We start from the raw sequence: 25,680 nt of genomic DNA on the forward strand, positions 1-25,680 counted from the left end.
CCCACCCAGGAAGCCAGACTAGTCTGGAAAAGACCAGAATGTTCCTGTCGCCTGCCAAAGCCACCTCTGTGTTTCCCCAACGCAGCCTCTGGTTGCAGAGGGACTGCTGGTAGGCGTTGTGCAGGAGTGACAGCACTCAGGGGGATGGGGAGGAGGACCATACGTGAGAACTCAGTGGCCTCGCCAACACGGGAGGCACCTTGTAGGGAGAGCCGTCCTGGGAGAAAAGGGACACCATGGTGGTGCCCGAGGACGGGATCCTTTTCCAGAAAGTCCTCCTTGACCACCAACTCCCTCCGCTCAACTGAGTGTGGGCGTCTCACGCTTCCCCGGTTCTCTCAGCTTCATCACAGTGCAGATTACACACCACGACCCCAGGTGTTTGCCTGTCTGGTCCCTTCACTCCACTGTGAGACTTGGGGGTCATTGACCATGCCTTACTCAAACCCAGAGCCTGGATGGTTGGATGTGAGGACAGGGGATTAGTAGACATGGGATGGATACATGGGGGGTACAGGATGGATGGATGGATGGATGGATGGTGGATGGATGGGTGATGGATGGAAGGGTGGATGGAAGGGTGGATGGATGGATAGATGGGTGGATGGATGGATGGATGGATGGGTGGATGGATGGATGGATGGATAGACAGATGGGTGGATGGATGGATGGATGGATGGGTGGATGGGTGGATGGATGGATGGATGGATGGTGGGTGGATGGAGAGAGGGATTGGTGGGTGATAGATGGGTGGATGGATAGATGGATGGATGGGTGGATGGATGGATGGATAGATGGGTAGATGGAAGGATGGATGGATGGGTGGGTGTTGGGGGGTTGGTGGGTAGACAAGAGATAGATACATGGGGGGATGGATGGATGGATGGGTGTTGGGAGTTTGGGGGGAGGGAGTGGATATGCAGGGGATGGATAGATTAATGGATGGAGGATAGACAAAAAGAAGGGGATGGGTGGGTGAGTGACAGATGGTGGGAAGAGAGGGAGGAAGCAAGGGAAGAGCCTAAGGCAGGCCAGGGAAGGAGGAGGGATGTGCCACAGGCAGAGAAGACAGTCACCACCAGCTGGGAGGTGTCCTCAGGGTGTGTGGGACAGGGGAGCCAGGACCTGAGTGAGGGCAGAGGGAGGGAGAAGAGGCTTGGGGGCTGGGGACACTGAGGGATTGCCTCAAAAGTGCTTGACCTTTCAGCCACCCAGATCTTATTCCAGAGTATTTTACAGGCACCTCGAGGCCTAAGAGCTGACCTCATCAAACTGTTGATTCAAATCAAGTCAGCGCCTGTCTTGATCCCTATCTGCTCTGGGTCTTGATTAAATCAAACTCAGACCTCCACGGTGATGCTGGAGCACACACGGAGAGAGGCCGGCCAGGGAGGGACGGAAAGTCCCCCGGGGAGGAAGGAAGCAGGCCTGGCACCCACCAAGTGCCAAGCGTCCACAGGGATTAGCTGCCGTCCTCATCAGAACAGCCTGGGACGTCGGCACAGCCACAATCTTCTGCTCGGATTACACAGGAGAGGATGCGAGGCAGGGACGTCTCGGCCCCCGAACTCAGAGCATGATCTCTGCAGGGACACAGACCACACAGAGCTCTGGCCCGCGATTAGCCTACAGGTAAAGCCCATCGATGTCTAAGACGGTCTCTCTAAAATCCCCACTCTTTCCAGGCCGCCAAGGGGCAAAGCACTTCCTCTCTTTATAATTTTCCCACTGCAGACGGTGGCTATAAGCCCTCGGCACCACCCATCTAGAAGGACCTATCAGCGCAGCTGGTCTTTGTTGGCCCTGACACTCAGGGCCCCAGGGGGCTGCCGTCAGCTCAGGAAGCGCACTGCACACAGTCTCTGTCCACCCGACCCTGGGACGGTGGAGCCACGTGGACGTCCCCAGGCCTGGCCATTATCCACCTCTGCAGGGAAGGACCTTGATGATGCTTTGTACCAGTGCATGTCAAGAGGTCCTTGGGTGGCTGGGGTTCACTGCTCAAACTCCTGAGGCCCCTGCATTCACAACACAGAACGTGAAAAGTCTGTGCATAAAAAAATGGAGAGGGAGACGCCAGAGGGCCACGGAGTCAAATCTGATTTTAAATAGAATGGTGGAAATAACACAGTAACATGATGGGTAAACAGAAGTGATCTGAAAATCTCAAATACCAGCTCTCCCAGAATACAAACTCTATAAAGCAGAGTTTCCCAAGGTTTGTTCCAAGGAAAACCCATCCCGAGAAATGCTCAGCAGAACAAAAATAAGAGAATATGTAAATATTAAAACGTAGAAGGGAAATAAAATGAAAACTAACTTAATTTTAATTTAAAATGAGATAACATTTACATAAAATCAAAACAAAAGATCACGGGCTCAGAGGAGATAGAGAAATGCCACGCAAGCTTTTCCGGGAGATGTGTGATGTGAGTTGGCATGGCAGGACTCCCAAAGTCCTACTGCAAAGAAACGCGGGTGATTTTCAACCTCGGAATGTTCACCAGACTTCTGTGACCACAAAACATGTATTTTCTGGAAACACGTACGACCTGTGTGACACTTCCAACTGTCAATCAGCAAACCCTGACTTCGCTCCTCTCCCGTCCCCTGTTGGTGTCGGGTTGGACCCCGCGAGTTGCTTTGGTCAAAGGAACTCGAGCAAACGTGACGGAAGCAGAAGCTTTAAGTGTGCTTGTGGGGTTGGCTTGGTTCTTGAGCCGCAGGGTGGTGCCTGGGAAGAACCCGGCCCGATGGCCTCTGCCCCCTCAGCTTGGGTTCCAGAACAAATGCAGGTGGCCCAGGCCACGCTCTCCAGCCTCATGCCCCGTCCAAGGAAGCCAGACCAGTCAACCCAGGGGTGTGAGCATAAGTGCACGGTACACATCACCGAGTTTGGGGTGACTCATTCCACAGCATGATTGTCACCATAGCTGACTAATACACCATCCCACAGAAGTACCCTTTTAAGACTTGCACACAAAATAACATGGCAAAGAGAAACATTATTAAGAGGAAACACTCTTAGAAGCTGTTGGGAAAGAACGAACAGCACCAGGCGGGAGCCGAAGACGCACTCAGAGGACGCGCATCTTAAAATCGAGGGTCCTCGAGAGGACCTATTGGCAGTGGAGAGGCAGCGTTTAAGAAAAAGTCGAGCAACCCAAAAGAACGAGATAGAAGACACAGGCAGGTAAATCCCAGGGGAGGAAACGTGAATAGTCAACAAACAAAGGAAAGTATGTTCGACCTCACGAGGAATCACAGAACTGCGAAATAAAACAAGAGGGGGCTCCACTCTCACATCTGCTCGAGTACAGACATACGAAGTCTGACAACTCAGAGACGCGGGCGTCACTCCGCAGACAGGCTGGCAACAGGGAGAGAAGAAGGAAGCTGGAGACTCACGTGTGGGCGCTCGATGCAGCCCTGGTGGGAATCACAAAATGCAGGGGATAAAACTCCTCGTGCTCCCACGACAGGGGACACATAAGTCAACCAGATGATACGTGCCACGTGCAGAAATCACCAAAACCGAGGTGGGAGCACAAATCAAATTACAGAAGGTGAAATGACTCCACTTCTACCCATTTTTAAAAAATTTTTTTAAATGTTTATTCATTTTTGAGAGAGAGAGAGAGAGAGAGAGAGAGCGTGAGCAGGGGAGGGGCAGAAAGAGAGAGGGAGACACAGAATCGGAAGCAGGCTCCAGGCTCTGAGCCATCAGCACAGAGCGCGACGCGGGGCTCGAACTCACGAACTGTGAGATCATGACCTGAGCCGAAGTCGGACGCTTAACCGACGGAACCACCCAGGCGCCCCTGTAACAGGACATTTCTTGAAGAGAAGAAATCCCAGACAGGAAAAAATTAACATCTATTACAGCCAGGGAATTGGTCTTGGGCTAGCCTAGGCTCTGTTATGATAACAGCTAAAGCCCTTAATTTCAGTGGCTCACCAGCGACTGGCCCCCAAACTTAATCAGATGACCCCAAAATAACTACAAGGGAGGCTGGGGAAGGAAGGAAACGCTTGGATTATTTGGTGAGCACTAGATTAGACTGTCTCTGACATATGGTACCCAGTACGTTCTACAATTCATGTATACATTAAAGATTTCATGATTAAATTCAAGATAGGAGGAAGAGAATCACCCCACAAAAGGGAGGGGATGCCAGCAAGGCACTCTGGGAGAAGACCTGAGACCCACGCCCACCCCCAGTATTCCCGAGGTTTCCCCTGTGGAAGGTCCTGCCCAAGGTCATATGTGCCAGGGGAAAGGTAGGGCTGGTGTGGCTCTCATACCGGCTCAGTGATGGCACAGGCACGACGTCAAGTGGGCTATGGGACTGAGGCTGCCATGCTCAGTGCGAGGATGCAGGCAGTCCCAGCAGAGAGGTGGGGTGGGGAAAGGTGGGCTAAGGTCCACTTTCTCCCCAGCGTGGGGATGCCCCCAGTCCCCTCGTGCTCCACTTGACAGCATCAGAGCCAACTCTGTGTTCCTGTCCCCCACCCCATCCCCTAGGACGGCCTCATAGGTGTAAAGGGTTCTCTAGGTCACATGAGCATCTCCTAAGAACCATGTCGCCATCCATCCATCCACCCGTCTATCCGTCATGTGTCCATCCATCCATCCAACCAGCCATCATGTGTCCATCCATCCACCCATCATGTGTCCACCCATCCATCCATCCATGTGTCCATCCATCCATCCACCCATGGTGTGTCCACCCATCCATCCATCCATGTGCCCATCCATCCATCCATCCATCCATCATGTGTCCATCCATCCATCCACCCATCATGTGTCCATCCATCCATCCATCCATGTGCCCATCCATCCATCCATCCATGTTCCCATCCATCCATCTATCATGTGTCCATCCATCCGTCCATCATGTGTCCATCTATCCATCCATCCACCCATCATGTGTCCATCCATCCATCCATCATGTGTCCATCCATCCATCCGTCCATCTTGTGTCCATCCATCCATCCATGTGTCCATCCATCCATACATACATACACACATCCAATGTCCAGCCTGTGGCAGATCTGTGATGGGTTCTGGGCATCCAATGATCACCAAGGTGGACCTGACTGGTCTCCATCCCCAATAAGTGCATGTTCTGGGTGGGGCGAAGGGGGATAAACCATACCCAAGAACTCCCACACTCAAGGAGAGATACAATAAAGAATTCCTGGGGGCTACTTACACTGAGAGGTGGGGTGACCTCTTTGAAAAAAAGAGGTTTATACTGAGACTAAGTGTCCACAGGGGCCAGTACCTGAGGGTCAATGCCGAGCGCATTCCAGGCAGGCAGCCCCAACAGTCACAGCCCCCTTACAGGGACCAAGCTGGGCATGGTGGAGGCTCAGGCAGCAGGCCGGCTGGATACTGAGCGGCAAGAGGGGCTGGGCTGCGGACTGGGGTAGGACCCGGTGCCGTGGCTTTTATCCAGATTCCTAGGGAAGCCACAGCAGGAAGCTGAGCCTCACTCCTAAGCAGCCGACCCCCTGGCTCCTCCAAGTGTGGTCTCTGGACCAGCCCCGATGGCAGCATGTGGCCACCTGTTAGAAATGCAGACCAGGAGACCCGAGTGACCGTTGAAGCCAGAAAGGCGATGCTGGAAAGACCCCTCCTGGGTCTGCTCTCACCTGGGGGGGGCTCCTGGGGGGGAGGGTCTCCACACTGAGTCTGCATCTTCCAAGGCATGGCCCGAGTGGCAGTAGTTTTGAAGAGATTTCCAAGTGACCCTTACATACCTCCTCCCACCGAGGACCCACTTTCTACTATTTGCATGTGGCTCAAACCTCGATGGCTTGCAGTTACCTTCCTGACGGCGTTTGTGAGGCAGCCGAGCCTCACCGGCCGTTTGGGATTCAGCGGTGGTGACACCAAATGGGCCTCCCAAGACCCAGCCCAGGCTGGACACCGGAGCCGCGCCTGCCATAGCCCAGACCAGGCCACATGCGGGCCCAGGTCGGGCACAGACATCGGGCGATGCTGAGGCCCCCAGGTGACCCCGGAATGAGCCAGGGCCCTGCTACTCCAAGTGTGCTCAGTGGGCCAGCAATTCGAGCATCGCTAGGGGCTCGTTAACAATGTGGAGCCCCGGGCCCCACCCCCGACCCAGGAATCAGAATCTGAATTTTAACAAGACCCCCTTCCCCGCCGAGGCTCTTCTTCAGGATGTGGATTTTCAACCAGGGACAAAATTGCCCTCAAGGGGCAAACACTGGTTCTCGAAGGGTGCGAAGGATCTTAGTTTTTATGTACAAGGCGCAGGTCACATTGAACTTCAACAGAAATACAGTCGTGGGCGGAGGGGCACCTAGGAGAACAGTGTCTCAAAGGCTTCCTGCGGGGAACGGGGCCGATCAAGCAGACAGTTGAGGGTCCCCAGCTCCAGGCCGCGGGGGCCTGGGCAGCACCAGCCGGGGACTTTGCCTCCGATCTGTATCAGGGGTGCCCGTTCGTCCCTTTGCCTGGGAGTGGTCTCAATTTTCCAATGGATAATGCAGTGTCCTGGGAACCCCTTGAAGGGTTGCCCCTGGGAACCTGGAGGGACAGCCCTGAACCAGGGGAAGAACCAGGCGACATCCTCCTGCAGGCAGGGTGTGGGGGCACAGGAGCATTTACAGATCTTGTCCATCTTAATTCCAAACGCTCTTTATCTTTACCTCGCAACCGCTATGGCCCCCCCCCGTGGGGTAGATACAAGTCGCACATCAACTCTCAGAGGGACCGTGCGTGCCCACGCTCTTCTATACTTGCCCCCACAGCCTCTGGCTCTGCCCACTGGATCCCCCACCCCTACACCTGGACAAGGAGGGCGGGATGCACAGGTATCAGTCTTGGGAAGCCACCAGGGGACAAGGGAGCAGGGCAAGACTGTGGGCGTGTGTTGCATCTCAAATCCCTGGGGCCTTGCAGGGGCGAGGCTTGGAGGGGCGGTGAGGGGCAGCGGGGGAGGAGCTGGGAAGGGGCTACAGGACCCCACCATGGATGAAGAGGCAGCAAGGGAACACAGGTGAGGATGGAGAGGGGGCGACAGGGGCAAGAGCCATTTAGGAAGTCAGATCCGGGCAGTGCAGCCCAGGGGTGAGGACCGTGCAGTGAGCTGAACGACACAGCCAAGCAGATGTGTCCACGACCTACCTCCAGAGTCTGTGCACGGCCTTACTTGGAAAAGGGGTGGTTGTGGATGTCATTAAGTCAGAGCTCCAGGGATGAGATCACCCCGGATCACCTGGGTGGGCCCTGAATGCAACAATAAGTGTCCTCATAAGGCACACACACAGGGCGGACACACAAAGAAGAGGCCGTCTGAAGCCAAAGCTGGGGGCAGGAACTGGAATGTCCCCCCACCCCCACCCCAGGAGCTGGAAGAGGCGTGAAGGATCCTGGGGGAGCCCGGCCCCACCCACACCTTGATCTCAGACTCTAGCCCCCAGGGCCATGAGAGAGCAAATTCCTGTTCCTTTAAAGTCCCTACTTTTTGTCCTTCGTTCCAGCAGCCCCAGGACATTCGCACAGACTGGACATGGGCAAGCGTCAGGCAGGCTGGTCTGGGTGAGTGTGTTCCTCCTGTTGCCATCAGCCCTGGGAACCCAGGATGGGAGGTGCCCGCACAGGACCGGCTCTGAAGCCAACTGGAGGCTCTCTGGAGGGTGGGGGGCAGCCTCGCTCCCTCCCGGTGCCCCTTCCCCAGAGTGGAGGGCACGGCCCCACCCTGAAGACCGGACGGGGTGACAGGGGGCCCCTGAAATGCAGGACAATTAAAAATGCACTCGGCTCACATTTCAGAGAGCCATTTCCAGAATGTAAATACCATACCTGTCCTTAAAAATGGATTCACGGGGACCGCACAGGAGAACCCTGGGGAGGCTGAGGGCGCGCCCACCGAGTGAGTCGCTAATCCGCGTGATCCAGGCACGGGCTCTGTCAGCCCCCATCCACGTGGGCCTTGACCAGCAGACGGAGGCGGGGTGGCATCCCCACGCAAGACCAGTGGCAACCTTTCCACTTCTAAAGACACTCACGCGAGTGCCAAGATAGAGGGGACGTGGGCTGAAAATGCTCGCACGAGGAAAACGTGATTGGCAGTCGAACACAGACGCTGCTCATGCTCCCCGGGAACCAAAGGGACTCAAACGGGAGCGGCCGCTGGGGCCTAGACGGTGCGGGCCAGAGTGCCGCCCGCTCGGGGGCCTGCAGTGGGCCGGCCGGCCATCCGCTCACTCTCCGGCTCGGTCGTTACCCCCCGGGCTTCTGCCCAGAGAGCAGAAGGCGAAGGACAACCACACGCCTACATTTTTTTTTACGGCAGCAGCGTGGCCCCGTGTCAGAACGAACCCACCAAGGGCTAGTCCGCGGCCACAGGAAGCGCTGATGCGGACGCGGTCCAACCTCGAGAAACTGGAAACAGATGCGTGAAGAAAGGAGAACGCAGAACTTTCTTCCACGTCTGACTATATAAATACGTCCGCGAGAGAAAGATACACAGAGGATATAATGGCTCCACGCCGGAAGTAATGGGTGGGGCTGGGGTGATCCTTCCTGACATGACGAACGCCTTTGCGTGTATTTTTAGTAAAGGAGAGGAAATGCCTGCGCAGAGACAGTGATGAGAAAGAACATGGAGAATTGGTCTGTTGATCTGCTTCGGAGAAAAACTAAATCGAGACCGTGTACCGTTCTGGGGACCTTTCGTGTCACCTCGCCGGGCCCTCATGCTCTCCCAGGCAGAGACAGAGCGGACAGAGCCCCCCCCCCCGCTGGAGCAGCCCTGAGGTGGGTGGTTGGCCTCCCTCTCGGCTGCTGTAGCCACGTCTGAAGAATCGGGAGTCTGGAGCCCTTCAGCAAAAATTCCCGGCCCCCGTGCCACGGGGTGACCCAGATCCACCCGTCCCCACCGCGTCCCCCATAAGGGTGGGCAGCAAGCCCTACGTATACCCCACAGCTCTGTCCTGTGGGCACAGATGGCACCGGGAAGGACTGTTCCAGCAACATTTATGACCTCCCGTTTCCGAGCGCAGCCCACGGAGATGCTGGAGGGAGCGAGGGAAACCGGGCATTCCGGATGGTCAGCGAGTGCGGCCCGTGCAGGGAGAGCCTGCCCGCCCGTCAGGACGTGGCTGGTGTGCGGCATTTGGGGCCAGAGAGGCGGCTACTATGGGATGCTGCCCAGAATTCAAGGCCAAGAGAAGAGCCAAGTGCCCCTGTTCACTCTGCAGCCCCGGGGGGACCTCCTTGGACCATCCACCTAGCAAGAGACAACGCCCTCCATGGGCCAGCCTGTCCCAGGGCCTCGCCCTGAAACCCTCAGAGGGCCGCAGTGAGAGGTGGCGGAAGCTTTAGCGCTCACGCCATGGTCCACTCTCATCCCAAATGCCGAGCTGCCTCCCCGCCACACTGAGCGGGACTTTTGAAAGCAAGCCTCGGACCTCTCCTCGGGGGTGAGCTGCTTCAAGGCACAAGACGAAATGACGAGGGGGAGCGTGGCAGGAAACCAGCTGTCCTCTTTGTAGGATGCTGACCCCTCTCCCTGAGGCCGACAGAAGGACTGGGGGGCGGGCTGGGCGGGGGGGGGCGGTCTGCAGGGCGAACCCGCGAATCCACGGCCGGGAGGAGCCGGCTAGGAAAGGCTCTCTGGCTGGAGGGGTAAGAAAAACGCAGAGCAGTACGAGTGGTTTGCTTGCTCCCCAGGCTTGGTCCCATCAGCACCGCCGGTGACCAACCCGGCTGCCCCAAGACGCCCCCATTCCTTATACAAGAAGGAAAGGACCCAGCTGGAGGTACTATTTCAACACCTTCCCAGAGCATCACGGAAATCCCCCAACAAGAACCAACAGAATGAATCATCAAGCCTCTGCCCCAGAAGCAAAGCCAAAAGCCAAAAATAAATCAACTCAAGGGGGCTGCACACATACAGGAGTCCTGATGAGCGGGCAGAGGTGTTTTTTTTACGGATTTCAAATAGAAAGAATGAATTAATTGGTACTTGAGAAACACACCTTGAAAAACAAACCGGTCCAACACACCCAGGGAACGTGGGAGTGGCGAGCAGCGCGAGGAGGAAACACAATCGTGGCCCGAGGACAGCTTTTGAGACGACAGCCCCAGCCGCCCGGGAGCCTCCCTTCCCCCTCCCTGGGTGAGCAGGTGTAAATATTGAAGATGATAGTAACCGAAATGATTTCTCCAAAACCTCCTTCTCTCCCACCTCGTTTAAAACATCAAAGGGGCCGCTTAATGTTCTTGGACTGAATTCACATCTCACACAGAAAGAGATATCCCCTGTCGCCACTGGGTTATTTATTTACCAAGCTCCTCGGCTGAGCCAGGAAGAAAGAAAAACGTCTGGACAATGAGGATAATCGGCATTCTCGGTGGACTCCAGGAGCCTCGTCTGAAGTTCAGGGCGTGAGCGGAGGGAATGTGTGCACTGACCTGAATTCAAAATGCAGACCCTCTTCCTCGGGGAGGAAGAAAGGCAGGGGGAGGGGGAGGGGGAGAGGAGAAACCGAAAGAAAAGAGAGCGAAGGAGCTTTCTAAAGGGCCGTCTTTTCTCCGGTGCTGTTTGTGCCCACTGCCGAAACCCGCCGTCGCTTTCCACCGTGTCCTACGTGCATTTTGTAGCCGAAGAGAAGTTGCGAGGCCGCCAACTCACAGGGCTGCTCCAGCTGGGCGTCTGGATCTCAGCCCTCAGTCTCGGGAGTAGTGCAGGTGCACAAGGAGAGAGGCCCGCCCTCGGCTTGACTTACCGCCACAGAGAACTTTCCAGAACCTTCCCCATGTCGGCGTGGTAATACTTCGTCAGGATCAAGATCACCTGTGGTGGCAACAGAAAGACAAAGGCAGAAATCAGCCAGTTTCGAGGTTCTGAAAGAGGGATGTGGGGACGTTCCCTGACCCAGTACACATCAGGGGCCCGGGTCTTTCTGTCGGCTTCCCTGGGAGGCCCCAGCCACCCTGCACACGAGGCCAGTGTCCGCCCTGAAACCTCCCAACCTCCCTCCGTCCTCAGAGTGACTTGGGGACCATCCCCATCCTGCCAGGGCCACCAGGTAGCTGGCACTCAGCAGGAAAAATTCTTAAAAATTGTTTTAATGTTTGTTGGTTTTTGAGACGGAGAGAGAGAGAGATGGGGCGTGAGCGGAGGAGGGGCAGAGAGAGAGAGGGAGACACGGAATCCGAAGCAGGCACAGAGCCCGACACGGGGCCGGAACCCACAAGCCGGGAGATCGTGACCTGAGCCGAAGTCAGATGCCTAACCGACTGAGCCACCCAGGCGCCCCTCAGCGGGAAAACTTCAAACTCGGCCCCAGACAATCTCAAACCATGGTCAGAGGGTCAGCCGAGCTAGTGTCCCAGAGTGCCGGGCAGAGGACGCGTTTGACAAGGCTTCAGGAGATGGGGCCTCGTCCCCACCAGGGCCTTCGAGAACGCCTGCTGGGCGTCCCCAACACACGGGCAGGCCCCAGAAGCTGGGGCCTCTGCCCCTCTCCTGCCAGTGCTGGCTGGATGATGCTGGAACCAGCAGAGGGCTGGGGAAGGCGCACGAGGGCGGCCGAGGCGGCAGGCGGCCCGCACATCATCGACAGGGCACACGCTGCTTCACGGCCCCTCAACTGTCATCACGCACGTGGGCCCCCCCCCCGACGAGACCGTGTCCCCTCAGCCCCGTGCAGAAAAGGGAACTGTTAGGTAATAACAAAAATAAACGTGCTCAGAAGCACCCGAAAGTTCCTCCAGACGCCCGGACGGGTGGACCACCACAGAAAGGAAGTGAGGATTGGCCTGCCTGGCGGGAAAAGCGCCCTGTCCCCAGCGACTTCGCTGGCCAGTGCATTTTCCCACACATCACCTTTCATTTCGCTCGCTGCCAGTCTCTATTAGCTGCTCCCGGTTGCCATGGGAACCGGGGGGGGACCCCGGGGACACCCCCCCACACACCGGCTCCCAGCAGAGCCGTTAGCCCGGTTAATCTGGGGTCACCACACTGGCCGGCTCCGGGTTTGGTTCCTTCCCGCCCCGCACGGCCTCCTCTGTGTTGGGGACGCGTCTGCCCCAGACACCGTCTGGCTGAGCTTCCCCTGCCCGACGATGAAAGCAGGGAAGATACGAGGAGGGGGTGCCAGCCGGGACGGGACGGCGCGCATTCTGGAGGCAGCAATGATCAAACGCAGACCGGAGGCCTCGGCAGCGGGGGCGCGACGGCCCCGCCTCTCGCTCAGGAACAAAGCCACCCTCCCCTGCCAGGCGCTCGGGCTGCCAGAGACGAGCGGGAATCCTCTGAAGACCCGGGGAGGCGGGCAGAGTGACAGGGCCTGGACAAGCAGGAGACAAGCGTATTTTTAACCTATTGATTTATATTTTATAGCCTCGCTGCTCCCGGAGGGGATTTCGAGGAGCCAGAGCGTGACAGCTGGAAGGGACCTCAAAGTCTGCTTCATCCAGCCCATCCAGGGTGAAATCCTTAAGCCAACATCCTCATCAAGCCCCAGCTAGCTGAGCTCTGCCCACACACCGCGGAGGGTGGGGAGCTCACCCCCCAGCACGGCGTTCGGACCCCTCCTGGATGGGTGTCTCCACTCACACCCACCCCCTTCGTTCTGAGCACCAGCCCCACCGGACCTCTGCACGAGCTGTTCCTCATGCTGCGACCTTCTCCCCGCCCCCACTCCTGACACCTTGGGTGTCTCCCAGACCCCTCCTCTGGTTCAGTGCCCCCCACACCCTCCCAGACCCTGCGCTCTCCCCTCCAGCACGGCTCACGGGGTCTCTTTCGAACATTGGACGATGAGCCCTTCGGGGGAGGGGACTGTGTCTCGTTTTATGTCCCAGCACTGGGCACGGCACCTGCTGTCTAACACGACTAAGGCAATGAAGCCAGGGGAGGCGAGGGCCCTGGGTGAGCGTCTCCTCCCCTGCTCTGGCCCCCCTCTGCCATCAAGAGCACACACCGTCTACCCTTCGTGCGACGGACAGAATCTTTCTGCTGGCACCACCTTAACCCACGGGAGGTTTGGGCTCCGGAGGCCAGGGCCGGGGGCCATCCTTGCCCGGCGCTGAGACAAGGAGCCACCCAAGAGGGGTCAGCCCTGGGGGAGCCCGGCAGGCACCCCTCTCTCTGCGGCGGGCAGCGGAAGGCGGCCTCTGCTTTGGGGTCAGCCCCTCCGAGCCCCGGTGGATCTCAGCTCCCCGCCCTACAGCGAGGAGGAGACCCCCAGCTCCCTCCGTGGGGGTGAGGGTGCCAGAGCCAGCAGCCACGCTCTGGCCCACACTCGCTGGCATCCGCTTGTCCCCTGGGCAGCGGGTTGACTCGGCTCGTGCACATCGACCCTCTTTACGCCCGGGACCCACGTGCAGCTCCTGTCATTATCCCCACCTGCAGGCGAAGGAACTGAAACAGAGAGAGCCTAGGGGTGCCCGGGTGGCTCGGGCGATTGGGTGTCCTACTCTTGATTTCTGCTCAGGTCATGATCTCACGGGTTTGTGGTTCGAGCCCCACGTCAGGCTCTGCACTGACAGTGCTTGGGATTCTCTTTCTCTCTCTCAAAATAAACAAATAAACTTTTAAAAAGGGAAAAAAAAGGGAGACCCAGGTGGCTCAGTTGGTTAAGCATCCGACTTCAGCTCAGGTCATGATCTCACGGTTCACGAGTTCGAGCCCCACGTCTGGCTCTGTGCTGACAGCTCAGAGCCTGGAGCCTACTTCAGATTCTGTGTCTCCCTCTCTCTCTGCCCCTCCCCTGCTCACGCTCTCTCTCTCTCTCTCTCTCTTTCTCTCAAAAATAAACAAACATTAAAAAATTTAATCAAAAAGGAAAAAAAAGAAAACAGAGCGAGCTTAAATGCTGCGGGAAAGCATACAGCACCCAGCACCCCAGCAGGTTCTGAACTGCCGGGCTGAGGTTGGGTCTGCACCGTCCGCTCTCCTGATACTGTCCCGCGATTCTCGCACGTGCTTGAACAAGGGCCCCACGTTTTCATTACTTTTTGAAAGTCGTTTCAAAGAACTGAAAAGTATGGCACGCCCTTCTGGGGGTCCCAGCTAACAGCTTTGGAAATGAAATATGCCAGGACCACTGATCTGGGCGGGAGACGAATCTGGAAGGGCACTGGGGCTTCTGCGTCCCAGCCTTCGCCAACGGTCTCCTCCCGCCCCGAGGTTGCTGGAGCCCCCCCCGCCCGCACGACTCCTTCCGGATAGTCAGAAATGCCCCGACGAGGATTGAGAGCCACCCCTGCCCAAGGAAGGACAGACCCCGCAGGTCCTAGGTCACCCTGTGTCTCCTCTTTTCACTCCTGGCCCCCCCGGCCCTGGAGGTAGGCGGGCTTCCCCCTGACTCTCCAGATACACCGTCACCCAGGTCTAGCCAGCCCTGACCCCGGTGAGAGAAGCCAAGCTCTCTGGGCTTCCCAGACCTGCCTGTCCTCGACGCTGCTGGCTGTAGGTTCCACCACGGAAGGGACGTGGTCCACTTGGCTCCACCCTGAACTCCCAGGACTCAGCACAGAATGAAAGCTCACAGTATTTGTTGAGTGAATGAAGGAACAAGTCAGAGAGTAAATGAATAAATACTCCTTCGCAGAAGCAGATCCGGAGAGGACACCGAATCTGTCCTTCAGGCCACTGTCACCGCCCACAAGTCCCTGCTGCCTAGGGTTCCCTCCCGAGCCCACTGCCTGGCCACCCTCTCCTGACCCAGGAAACGCCACCCAAGGGTGCAGAACCTGGCCCGTTCTGGAGGCCCCCGGCGACAGCCATCCAACGCTCAAGGGACAAGCTCGGGACCCCCGGTGGGGTGAGCCCGCCCCCGTCCCAGTGACGGTGCCCACGAGGTGGCCCCAACTGGGCAGCCAGGGCCAGTGGGATGTCGTGCGACCCAAGCAGCCCCCCAGGGCCCCCCATTCAGAAAGACCTGTGCTTGGTTTCATGCTGTGCTGTCACTGCCTTGAAATTCTTAAAGAAGTTTCAACGAGGGGTGTGTTTTCGCTACACATTGGACCCCGTGAACAGCGGAGCTGGGCCTGAGGCAGGTGCCCACCCCTCTGACGTCCCCAAGTTTGAATCCCCCTCCAGCCCCTCGAGGTGCTGGAAAGAGAGTATCTGCCTGACCCCCAGTTCCACCAAGATGATGAACCCCGTCTCCCGAGTCAGGGAGACAGGAAGCCAGGCCAAGGTGGGGGCTGGAAGGAGGCAGCAGATTTAATGCCGGAACCCATGGGAACCTGGGACAGCTTCCAATGCCTGCCTTTAGAAATGGAGAAACAGATTCAGAGAAGGGAAGGGGGGTCCAGCAGGGATAGGCCTGGTCCCCAGAGATCCCCAGCCAGGGCCCAGGGCCAGCTCCCACTGGCCCCGGGCACTATTCCAGGGACAGGAGCGGTGGCCTCACCAGCCTGCTCCTCCACTGAGAGGCAGCCGAGGGCTCTGTCCCCAGGAAGGAAAAGAAACTGTGACGTCCACACTCAGTCCGTGCAGAGACCCTCAAGTGGGCAGTGGAGCCCCCACCCGGGCCCCGAGCAGCCTGCCTCCTGCCCAGGCCACAAGCCAATTCAAGACCCAGATAGTGAGTCTCTGCCCCCAGGACGCCCGACATGCCCTTCTGTTCCCCCAGTGAGCCTATAAAATCCACTTAGAAATGAGGCGCTGGGTCTGTACCTCAAAGCTCCCGAGAGGGGCTTGTGGAAACAGCCCTGCGGTTGGAGCCACCAGCCGAGGACCCTGAAGTGGCATCAGGGGTCCGCCACTGTGGCCGAGGCTGGCTCGGGGAGGTCTCGGCGCCCAGGGCGCACGGAGGCCCGCAGCACCAAAACGAACACCGCCAGCTGCAAATGTGCTCGCCGCGCTGTTCACATCGTCTTTCATCAGGTGCCCCCGCACGGCTGGCACACTTCTCGGATGGAATGAAACCAAACGAGGAGGGTGTGGCGGCATCGGGACGACCCCGGCCCTCTGAGCCTCTGTCTCCTCCTCTGTGAAATGGAGCGGATTGGGGTACGACCCCACAAGGCTGCCAGGGGAGGGGGCGATGCCCATCCACGCGAGCCTATGCCTGAAATCAGAGCACAGAGGCCCGGGGGCGAGGCCCTCTCTCCCTGAGCGGCCACTGGCACGTTTCTAGGTCAGCTATTTCTGTTTCCTGGGGTGTGAGTCACAACAGTGGGGCCGACAGGACGCCCTGGAGGGACCCGCAGAACGCTAGGCCTCTTCCTGCGGTCGGCACGCAGCCGGGCCCCACGGGCAGTGCAGTGACGAGCGCAGACACGAGCCCTTCCCGAGCGCGGCCCGCGGACTGGGGAGCCTCCTGAACTGCCGCCCGGCCCGCGTGGGTTTCGCGGAACCCTCCCCGCGCCCAGAACCCGCGGCGCTCAGCACTGTCACCTCCCACGGGCATCTCAGGACTAGAAGCACACAGATCACCTCCGGCTGGAGGTCCCAAGCCTTTCAAGGAGCCAGTGGGAAAGGATTTTGAAGCAGCCTTATATCTGTGTGCCTTCCAAGGGCTCAAGGATAATCCCCAAAAAATAACAAATACGCAGCACAATTCAGGAGTCAATCAATTGCACACACACACACACACACACACACACACACAGCAGCAAGAATTCAGCACCAGCTGCCAACTCAGAAATGAACTTCCCATCAGAAAAAGGGAAAATGCAGAGGTGGCCCGTGAGGGTCAGGCCTGCGAGGCCCCAGAAGGCGCCCCTGCCCACTGATGTCCCCCAGGCCAGTCGGGACAGGGCCGGCCCATGGCACGGTGAGTCGAGGTTCTCGCTGCTCACAGTGGGGCCTGGGACCAGCCGTGCACACTTCCCACGAGCCCCTGGAAACGCAGAACCTGGGTGAGGCCCCACCCCAGACCTGCTGACTCAGAATCCGTGTTTTTAACGTCGACGTTTCAGAAACCGCACTGGCGGATCCCCGGGTCCCTATCCGCTCACCCCCATCAGAAGCTGAATTTCCTTCTAGCACGCAAGAGGGCCCCATTCTCTCCATCCTCATGCAGCTGTTAACCAACAACAAACACACTCCACCCTCAGGCACACACTCACCACCGTGAATTTCAGTCACCCCAGGGCCTTTGTACATGCTGGTTCCTGCACCTCTGCCTTCCTCCCGCCCCTCTGCTCTGCCTCCCTTCTGCTCATTCTTAAAGCCACCCCCCCGAAACCTTCCCCAGAGGCTGTGGGCTCCAGGAGGGCAGGAACCAAGGCCACCTCTATCAGCACCTTCTCCCGAGCCTAGCCAAGTGCCAGCACATAGTGACAGTCTGATAAATAACTTCCCAGTGAATGAATGGGTGGCTAACTGGCTCCAAAAAGCCAGGAATGACTCCTGGTGTGGCTCTCCCCGTTCCCACCCCACCTGTCCACTTTCACAGGTGCAAAAGTTGACGCGGGAACGTGTACAACATTGTATCATCGCACAACACCAGAACACGTGGGTTTAGAAGCCCACCGAGGGCTGAGGCCCAGAGAGAGGAAGGCTCCAGACCGGGGGCACCTGCAGAATGCCACTCCCGGCTCTCTGCACCACGACGCACTGCCTCCTGGCGGGAGAGATGCTGAGGCCAGGAAGGAGGTCAGGGCCTCTCGGCATGTGCCAACTGTGCCCATCACACAGATGAACAAACTGAGGAACCAAGAGATAAAACAATGGCTGCAACAGCAGACAGCTAGCCCTTCGATGTGGGAACACAGAGAACAAACGAGGCCTCAAGTGTTAGAGAAAAGGGAGGTCGGGAAAGAAGGCAGAGGGTAAGATGTTTTGTGGTGACTTCAAGTATTCATCCAACGAACAGTCTGTTTTGCTCCATACGGCAGGCGTGAGGGTCCACAGAGAGGAAGCCGCCAGGGTCCCAGCAGCCACAGGCACCGCTGTCCCCTGATCCCACCAGATGATGGCATTCCCCCTGCACGCAGGCCTCCAGGATGCTCCAGAGAGAACCACGAAGGCGTGTTTCACGGTCTAGGAACGCGTGTTCACACGCAGAAAGGGTAGAAGGTTATGCAGGGATCTTTGCGTACAACCTCAGGAGAGGCTGGGACATACACCCACACACGCCAAGGGACGCTCCTGTCCTGAGCTGTGTGCCAAGGCACCCTCCTGGGTGTGCCCTTGTGGGGGCCGGTCCAGCCACACAGCTTACATCCCCGTCCAATAGGGACAAGATTCTCAGAGAGGCCCCAGCAGGAGAGGCCTCCCGACTGTGGACTCACCAGCCCTGAGAGTGGTCACGCCCCCTGCTTGGGCGAACCCTCCGTTCCCTGGAATCTCCACTCACTCGTCTAAAAAAGCGAGGGAAAAGTCCCCGTGCCAGGGGAAGGGGCTGATTACCAAAGTCACTGGGGGGGGGCGGGGGGGGGGATCACTTCTATTCCATTACCGAAAAGAAAAACCACCCGAACAGTCACAGGGACTTGGGAACTTGACCAGTTTGTCCTCTGCAAGGAAAAGAGCTCTGTGGCTGCACCTGTTCTCAGGGGACGCCCCCCTGGGTCCAGAGGGACAGGGCACAGCCTACTTAAATGGAATGAGGATGGGGCTCCTGGGGGGGCTCAGTCGGTTGAGCATCAACTTCAGCTCAGGTCATGATCTCGCCATCCGTGAGTTCAGGCCCCGCATCGGGCTCTGTGCCGACAGCTCAGAGCCTGGAGCCTGCTTTGGATTCTGTGTCTCTCTCCGCCCCTCCCCTGCTCGTGCTCTGTCTCTCTCTCTCCCTCAGAAATAAACATTTAAAGAAATTTTAACGGAATGAGGTCCGTGATCTGGTCCTACCGAGAGGTCGTGACTCTCAGCACAGGCTCGTCAGTCACGCAAACATCCCACGCTGGACAAGGAGGCCGATTTACAGCCAGCAGTGAGACAGGGTGAGGGACATCGGGATGACCTCCCTCCCATGCAAATCGGTGCTGGCAGAGTCCCTCCTGGAGGCTCCCGGGGCGGCCTGGCCAGGGCACGTCTGTGAGATGGCAGCTTGCTGGCTGGCCTTGGCGTGAGGCCTGCGGGCCTTGAGTCTCGGGCCCTGAGCCCCAGTGTCCTCATCTGTCCTACGGGAGAGATCGCAGCCAACAGCAGGGATGACCCTGGGGTCACATCTTCAGGATGGAGACCTCCCACCAGACAAGCCACGATGGGCCCTGGGGTCAGTCTCCACCTGCATTTGGAAGGATGCCAGTCCGGGGTAGGCAGAGCTGGCTCACAAAGGAGCCTGTTTCCAGGACCCGGGACATGCGGCCGGTGGCGGCATAAAGGACACACCCTCGGTGAAGCTAACGCATGACCAGTAACAAAACCACAGCCCGCCGACCCCTTGGCCTGGCCTTCCCACTCCTGGGGAGCTAGTCTATCGACGTCCTTGTGTGTATGGGGTGATGGATGCCCCAAGTTCTGTCCTGCGACGCGGTAACAGCCCGAGACCGGAAATTAACCAGCTCGTCCGGCAACAGGCCGCATACACCGCCTGCAGCCCAGCCACCCTCGGGAACACCACACGGCTGGACTCGAGAGGACTGGCGAGCCGCAGAGGGCGCGGCGCGCTCGGTAGAAGGAGCCACGCGCAGGGCAGCCCCGTGTCACTTCGTGTGAACCAAAGGGAGGGGTCAGCACCCCTGAACCAAAGAGGAGGGGACTCCCCGCGGACCCACAATGCCGGCCTTCCCTTCAAGCAGCAGGCGGCGGCTGGTCCACACCCCACTTCCCCGGCCCCCCGGGAGGGCAGCGGGGCTCAGCTATGGGCACCTTTGCCCAAGAGGCCTCCTCTACAAAGAAATCTATTCCAGTTAAGGAACTGATTCTGCATTTATCTACCAGGGAGAGGAATCCTGCGTCTCTCTGACAGAGACCCCCCGGGGGAGGGGGAGGAAACCTGCTGGGCTCAGAAAGCCACGTGGCAGGTGCGGGCCCTCCAAGGGCCAGGCCTTGGTCCGTCCCGGTGCCATCCTGCAGACACGAAGGGCAGGCCGGCGGCCCAGCCTCATTCACTCCTGCCACCCACCCGGGAGCCTCACCCCCTCTCCTCTATGGACTAGAGGAGCCTCCGTCATTCTCTAAGCTGGCGGGATTCCCCACAGGCCCCGGGAGCTCCTGGAAGGTTCTCACGCCCAAGTGGGCCAAGCAAGTCCGTGTCAAATTTGCTGCTAGCATGAGGCATTTCCCCCAACAGCGTCTTCTGCAGGGCACAGAGCCTGGCTCCCGCCGCTTGCCAGACCCCTCCTCCTGGTGCAGCGCCCCGGCCCCCCTCCCCAGGCCCCTCCACAGAGCCTGGAGGACTTCGCGAGGGACGACTATGTGCCGGGAGTCTGGAGGGCCTTGTCTGAATCTCGGCTCTGCGGCACATGAGCTGTGCAGCCAGTCGGCTTAATCTCTGGGCGCCTCGGTTTCCTCATCGATGACGCAGGGATTGATGACGCAGGCTTCCAGGGCTGGAGAGGACACGAGTTCGATGGGTCCGTGGTGAGCGCGCCGCTCAGGGTTAGGGTCGCGGTTTGGGAGCGCTCATGAGACATGCACGTGAGAAACACGGTGGGAGGCCGCCTAGGTGAGATGCCGCTGTGGGTACTCGTGTCCCGAGAAGCTTGTTCAACCTACGGACTCAGGACCCCAGGCGCACCTGTCCACCCCTCGGGGGTCCTCCTTACCGGGTCAGCCTAGATGCCACCTCCTCCAGAAAGCCTTCCAGGATTTCCCCGGGCTAAGCTGCCAGCATCTGATTACACACACTTTCCCTGCAGCAGGCATGAGCTCACGCATTACGACTTTGGGGCCGGGCTCCTTCCCCTCACCACCTGCTGCGCCCCTGGGCCCAGCACCAGAACGAGGCCCCAGAATGGCAGGGGAAGGCGCACGACCTTGGAGCTGGCTCAGCGTGAGTGTGAACCCCCACACACCGTGTGACGTCCCCCCCCCTTGGGCTAGCGTCACCTCCTTGTCTGCAACGCCGGCGGATAACGGCCGCACATCCCCGAGAGGCAAGGATCATAAACTATGCTAATGTGTTCAAAGTTCCTGGCACCCTGCCTGACGCTGAGGAGGGCCTGACAAATGACTGTCCTGTCCCTCCTCCACGACTCGGGTGACGGCCAGGCTGAGGCCGTTGGCTGGAGACAAACAGGCCTGGCCGCCCTGAGTGATGCCGTGTCACGCTCCAGGTCCCCCCGGGCCCTAGTAGGACCCCTTTCTCCCACAGAGCCGTGACCCCCATCGGGCTGTTCTGCCGGGACCACCATGGCCCTGGAGCCCCCCCCCCCCATATGACAGGAGGCCCTGCCCGGGTGTCCCCAGGTCGTGGGGACCAGAAATGGGCTGGGATGTAAGAACCCAAAGAGGTCATGGGAAGTAAGAAGGAACATCTCACGAGAACCACAGCCTTGAACCCGTGACCCTGCCCCCCTAGGGGCCACGGCCCTTTCTCCCTGGGAGAGGCCGGCCAGTAAGGTGCAGTATCCCCAGATGGGTCGGGGGCATTCTCTTGGTTCCTGTGGTGTGCACGCTGGTGGGACAATTGGTGCCCAGAGCAGCTGAGCTAGAGACGTCCACAGAGGCATGTCGCCAAAGCCCCATCCCTTCGCCCAGCTGGCCTCGGCCTCCCCTGGCAGGTGTGGCTTTGAGGCCAAGCCCTGGCCCCCAGAATCCACAGGCCAGGGCAGAAGCACCGTGCGTCACTCTGTCCTGGGCCTGCGCCACGAGCCTTCCAGACATTGTGTCGTGTAAGCCTCCCAACAGCCCTGGTCCCTGAGCCATCCCATCCCCATTTTGCAGATGAGGAATGCGGAGGCACACAGAGGGAGGTTATCTGCCTCAGGTCACGGAGCTCAGATGTGGCAGGGCCGGTGTGCCTCAGGGGACTGGCCGGGGTGGGGGGTGGGGCGCGGAAAGACCTTCACCCTGTGCACCCCAGTTTAGTACGACACAGCGTGGGGCTGCGTCCCAGGAGCCAGACCCCCGCCCCGGCTCTGGCCTCCAGAGGTGCCCACGGCCGCCTCCCCTCACAGTGGGCCGGCAGCCGGCATACTCAAAGCCGGCGGGCAGTCCTTGGCCTTGGCGGGCCCCTCCCCTGCCGTGCGCTCGCTGCGACCGACCATCCATCCTGCTTGGCCCGGGACGCTCTGCGGTTCTAATTTGAGCCCTCGGCCTGGCCGTATGTCACCACTCCTCCAAGAGCCTTCGTCCAGCCAAGTGACTTATTCATAAGGACTCGGAATCACGGCACACACTGACCAACTCCCAGGAGCGGGCAGGGTTCGGAGAAGGAAGGAGCGGACACATACGCGGACGCGGGGCTCTATCGGGCATGATGGACAGCCGCACACCTTGGAAAGGCCCCGCCCACTCTGCACCCCTTGACCCCGCTGTCCCTCCACTCGCCCTGCAGCTTGCTGTTCCCGGGACACCCTTGGCCTCCCCCGTCCTCCTTTCATCGGGCACATCCTCCCTCCTAGAGGGATTCGCCTCAGGCACGCCTGTCTGGGGAGACTTCCGGAACCCTCTGCCCGCCTCCGGTGAAGGCCGGTGCCCCCCTCGGGTCCCCACAGCCCCTGGATGTGGTGAGGTGAATGCTGTCCCCCAAAGTTGGTCCACCTGGAACCTCAGAATGAATGTGACCTTATTTGGGAAAGGCGCCTTTGAAGATGAAATTAAACCTCAAGCTGAGCTCATCCTGGAGCGGTCCTACACCCAGTGACAAGTGTCCCCACAATGAGGAGAGGGTGGTACAGGGGGAGGGGGCCAAAGGAAGATGGAGACGAGACCGGGTCACGTGTCTCCGAGTCCATGAACGCCAAGGACTGCCAGAAGCCGGGCAAGAGGCCTGGGGCAGATTCTGCCTGAGATGTCCTCCCCGGTCCCCGCCCTGCTACACGGCCAAGCCGGCTTCTGGGAGCACCTCAGAGTCCACCCCCTGGGCTCCCGACCCCGCCGCTCTCCTCCGCTCTGCCTCCACGGGGGACACCGCCTGTCTTCGTCTTTGCCGTGGGTCGAATCGCAGCTCCCCAAAAGGGGCTGAAGCCCGAACCCCTGGTACCTGTGAATGCGGCCTCAGAGGCCATTGAGGGGACCATTCTCCCTCACAGAGAGCCAGCCTGTGGCACCTCACTCCAGGACTTCCAGTCTCCAGAGCTGTGAGGTGCTAAGACAGGCACGTGCCCATTCTCCAGATGAGGACACTGAGGCTCAGCCTGCCCGAGGTGACACAGCCGGGAACTGGTAGGGCTGGGGTCTCCACCGGGGGCCCACCTGACTCCACAGTTAGGTGCCCTTCTGCCGCCCCGGACGGAAGGAGGGATGGGGAGGCCCCCAGGGGCAGCGGGGCCGCTGCCTCAGAAAGCACTGGGTCCCGCCCTGGCTGTGCCAACTCAGACAAGTGACAGCCCAGCGCCCCCATCCATCAGGCACCTCGCACAGGCACCAAACCTAATGTTTAAAAAAAGGAGTTGAGACGTAAGCTTCGAAAGGGCCCCTATAAATCAAAATCAGTCAGCAGAAAATAAATGGAGAACGTTGCTGATCGGTGGAAAGTGGCATTTTACATCTAAGCCATTTAAGGGATGATGTGTATGTTAATAGATGGGTCTTGGTACACTTTCCCAGCCCGCCGTCCTTTGAAAATACTATTTACTCTCTATTTCTAACAACCCGATTGGATTTTAATCTCCCCTATCGCTCCCTTCTAGGTCGCTGTAGAGAAAACGACTGATAAAATGACAAGGTTCTTAGGCACTCATTCATTCGTTCGTTCGTTCGCTCACTTCTGCCGTTGCTGTTCGGAACAACGCTCTTGCGTTTCTACCTGGCGGACTGTTTGTGGCGATAAAATGTCATCGGAAACGCGGCGATGTTGGTACATCTTCTCTCAACATAGAAAGTGCCCGGGGTGTCTCTGGAGGTGGGCGGAAACTGCTGGTCCTGGTTTTAAAACAGAAATCCCTCCCCAGGCAGGGCTCCAACGCTCGGCCCCTCCTCCCTGCCAGTCCCCAGCCGGAGAACCATATGTTCGATCCTTCCAAGAATTTCTCCTTGGAAATGATGCGGTCACGTCAGAACAGAGGTGCCTGGAACAAAGGAAGTGGGGGGGTAGGAGGGGAGCCCTTGACCCCATCCGCCTGGGAACGCCGAGATTTGGGCCACAGCAGCCCCCCCAAAATGCCGCTTGGCTTTAAGGGGAGCAGGGAGGCCGGTCGCCCCCAAAGGCCTGTCTCAGGAAAGCAGGGGGCCTGCTGGGCCAGTTACCAGCTTGGAGAGCGGCCACTTGGGGCCCATCTGAGCTCTGCAAAGACTAATTTATCTCCCCGAGAAAGCTGGTGGGAGAGACCGGCAAGGAAACCCGGTCCCTGTTTCTGGAGCCCGCCCCTCTCAGCCATCTGGGGTGCAAAATGGCTTGTGGGGGCCTGAGGCGCTTCGGCATTTCATGGGCCACTTCCTCCATAAAAAAATATTAACAGTTATATTTTATGGCTGCGTTGGTATAAAGAAGAATGGATCCGTATTCTATATCAAAACGTTTCCTTGACCTAAAAACTTGCCTTTTCTTCTTCTGATTTTAAAGGAAATTAAAACATTTTTGCGGGTGCCTACACGTCCCGGGGGCCCTGGCACGGAGCCCTGAGTCTGCAGGAGACGCGGCCTCGCGGCCTCCCCACCAGCCCGCCTCCTCCCCTCCCTCAGCCCGGCCGCGCTCGCCCCTGCTCGCCTGACCTGCGGCCTGGCCCCCCAAGTCCCCCCTTACCCGCCGTTCTCCCACACAGATGGATCACGATACCCCTCCCGCACCCGGCACCCTGACACGTCCCCTGGTGCAGACCCTGTGAAGAATCCCAGGAAACCCGCAAATGTATAGGTGCATTGGCAGACTTTTCCACCCCACCTCAGGGTTTACAGACCAGCCTGGGACCCAACCGGTCTGTGGGGCCAATAAGCCGTTCCCATTCCCCCGGCAGGGCAGGAGGAGACGCAGGTCAAGCTCATCCCGGTGGGACTGCCAGGCTTGGGTCCTCTCCAGAAGGGTCCGGTCTCTGGGCCTCTCTAGGCCATTCAACCTGGATTCAGGACGGAGACGGCGCTTGGGAACTGACTTTACAACTTCAGACGTGTGAGGAGCATAAGCCCACCCCCAGGCACCAGCACCACGGTGTCTCCTGCCCCACCAGGCGCCCTCACTGGCCGTCAAGACCTGGGGACCTCGGCCCCCCCCCCCCACCCCCCTACCCGGCTCACCCCACTCCTCGCCCTGAAATTCCTCCCCCGACCCCACGAGTGACACCGCCTGCCCCCGGGGGCCCCCGGAGGACTCAGAGCCCCTCCTACGTCAGCCCCTCCCCATGACTCGGCGACCCCTAGCTGGGGCCACGTTCTTCCCTGTAACCCTGACTCCTCATCCACCTGCTGCTTTCCCCCCGGAGACCCCTCCAGGGCCAGCTGGGGGCCTGGCACCCACGTGTCTGCCGTGGGGAGGGGCTGGTGCGGCGGAGGGGGCCCGTCCCCATCATCACCGCCGACCACGTCGCATCTTGCCTCCTCCGATGACTCACAGTCGGGGTCTGTCTCCTCGGCGCCCAAGCTCCCTGGAACACGAGGGCTGGGCACCCGCCTCCCCAGCACCTAGTGCACAGGAGGTCCTCAGGCCACAGGCCAGAATTTGTGCACTGGAGTCAGGCTGTCACTG

At 59.0% G+C, this 25,680-nt stretch overlaps 1 protein-coding gene across 1 annotated transcript in view; it reads right to left on the reverse strand.

Annotated features, from left to right (window-relative positions):
• Positions 1-10,994, reverse strand: part of SORCS2 (sortilin related VPS10 domain containing receptor 2) — a 262,786-nt gene extending 251,792 nt beyond the window's left edge. The window contains exon 1 of the mRNA XM_049632622.1: positions 10,771-10,994. Within this exon, the coding sequence (XP_049488579.1) occupies positions 10,771-10,802 (32 nt within the window). The 5' untranslated portion in view covers positions 10,803-10,994. The remainder of the gene's footprint in view (positions 1-10,770) is intronic.
• Positions 10,995-25,680: the final 14,686 nt, after the last annotated feature.

This window comes from Panthera uncia, chromosome B1, assembly GCF_023721935.1.
Source record: "Panthera uncia isolate 11264 chromosome B1, Puncia_PCG_1.0, whole genome shotgun sequence".
Classification (NCBI taxonomy): Eukaryota; Metazoa; Chordata; class Mammalia; order Carnivora; family Felidae; genus Panthera; species Panthera uncia.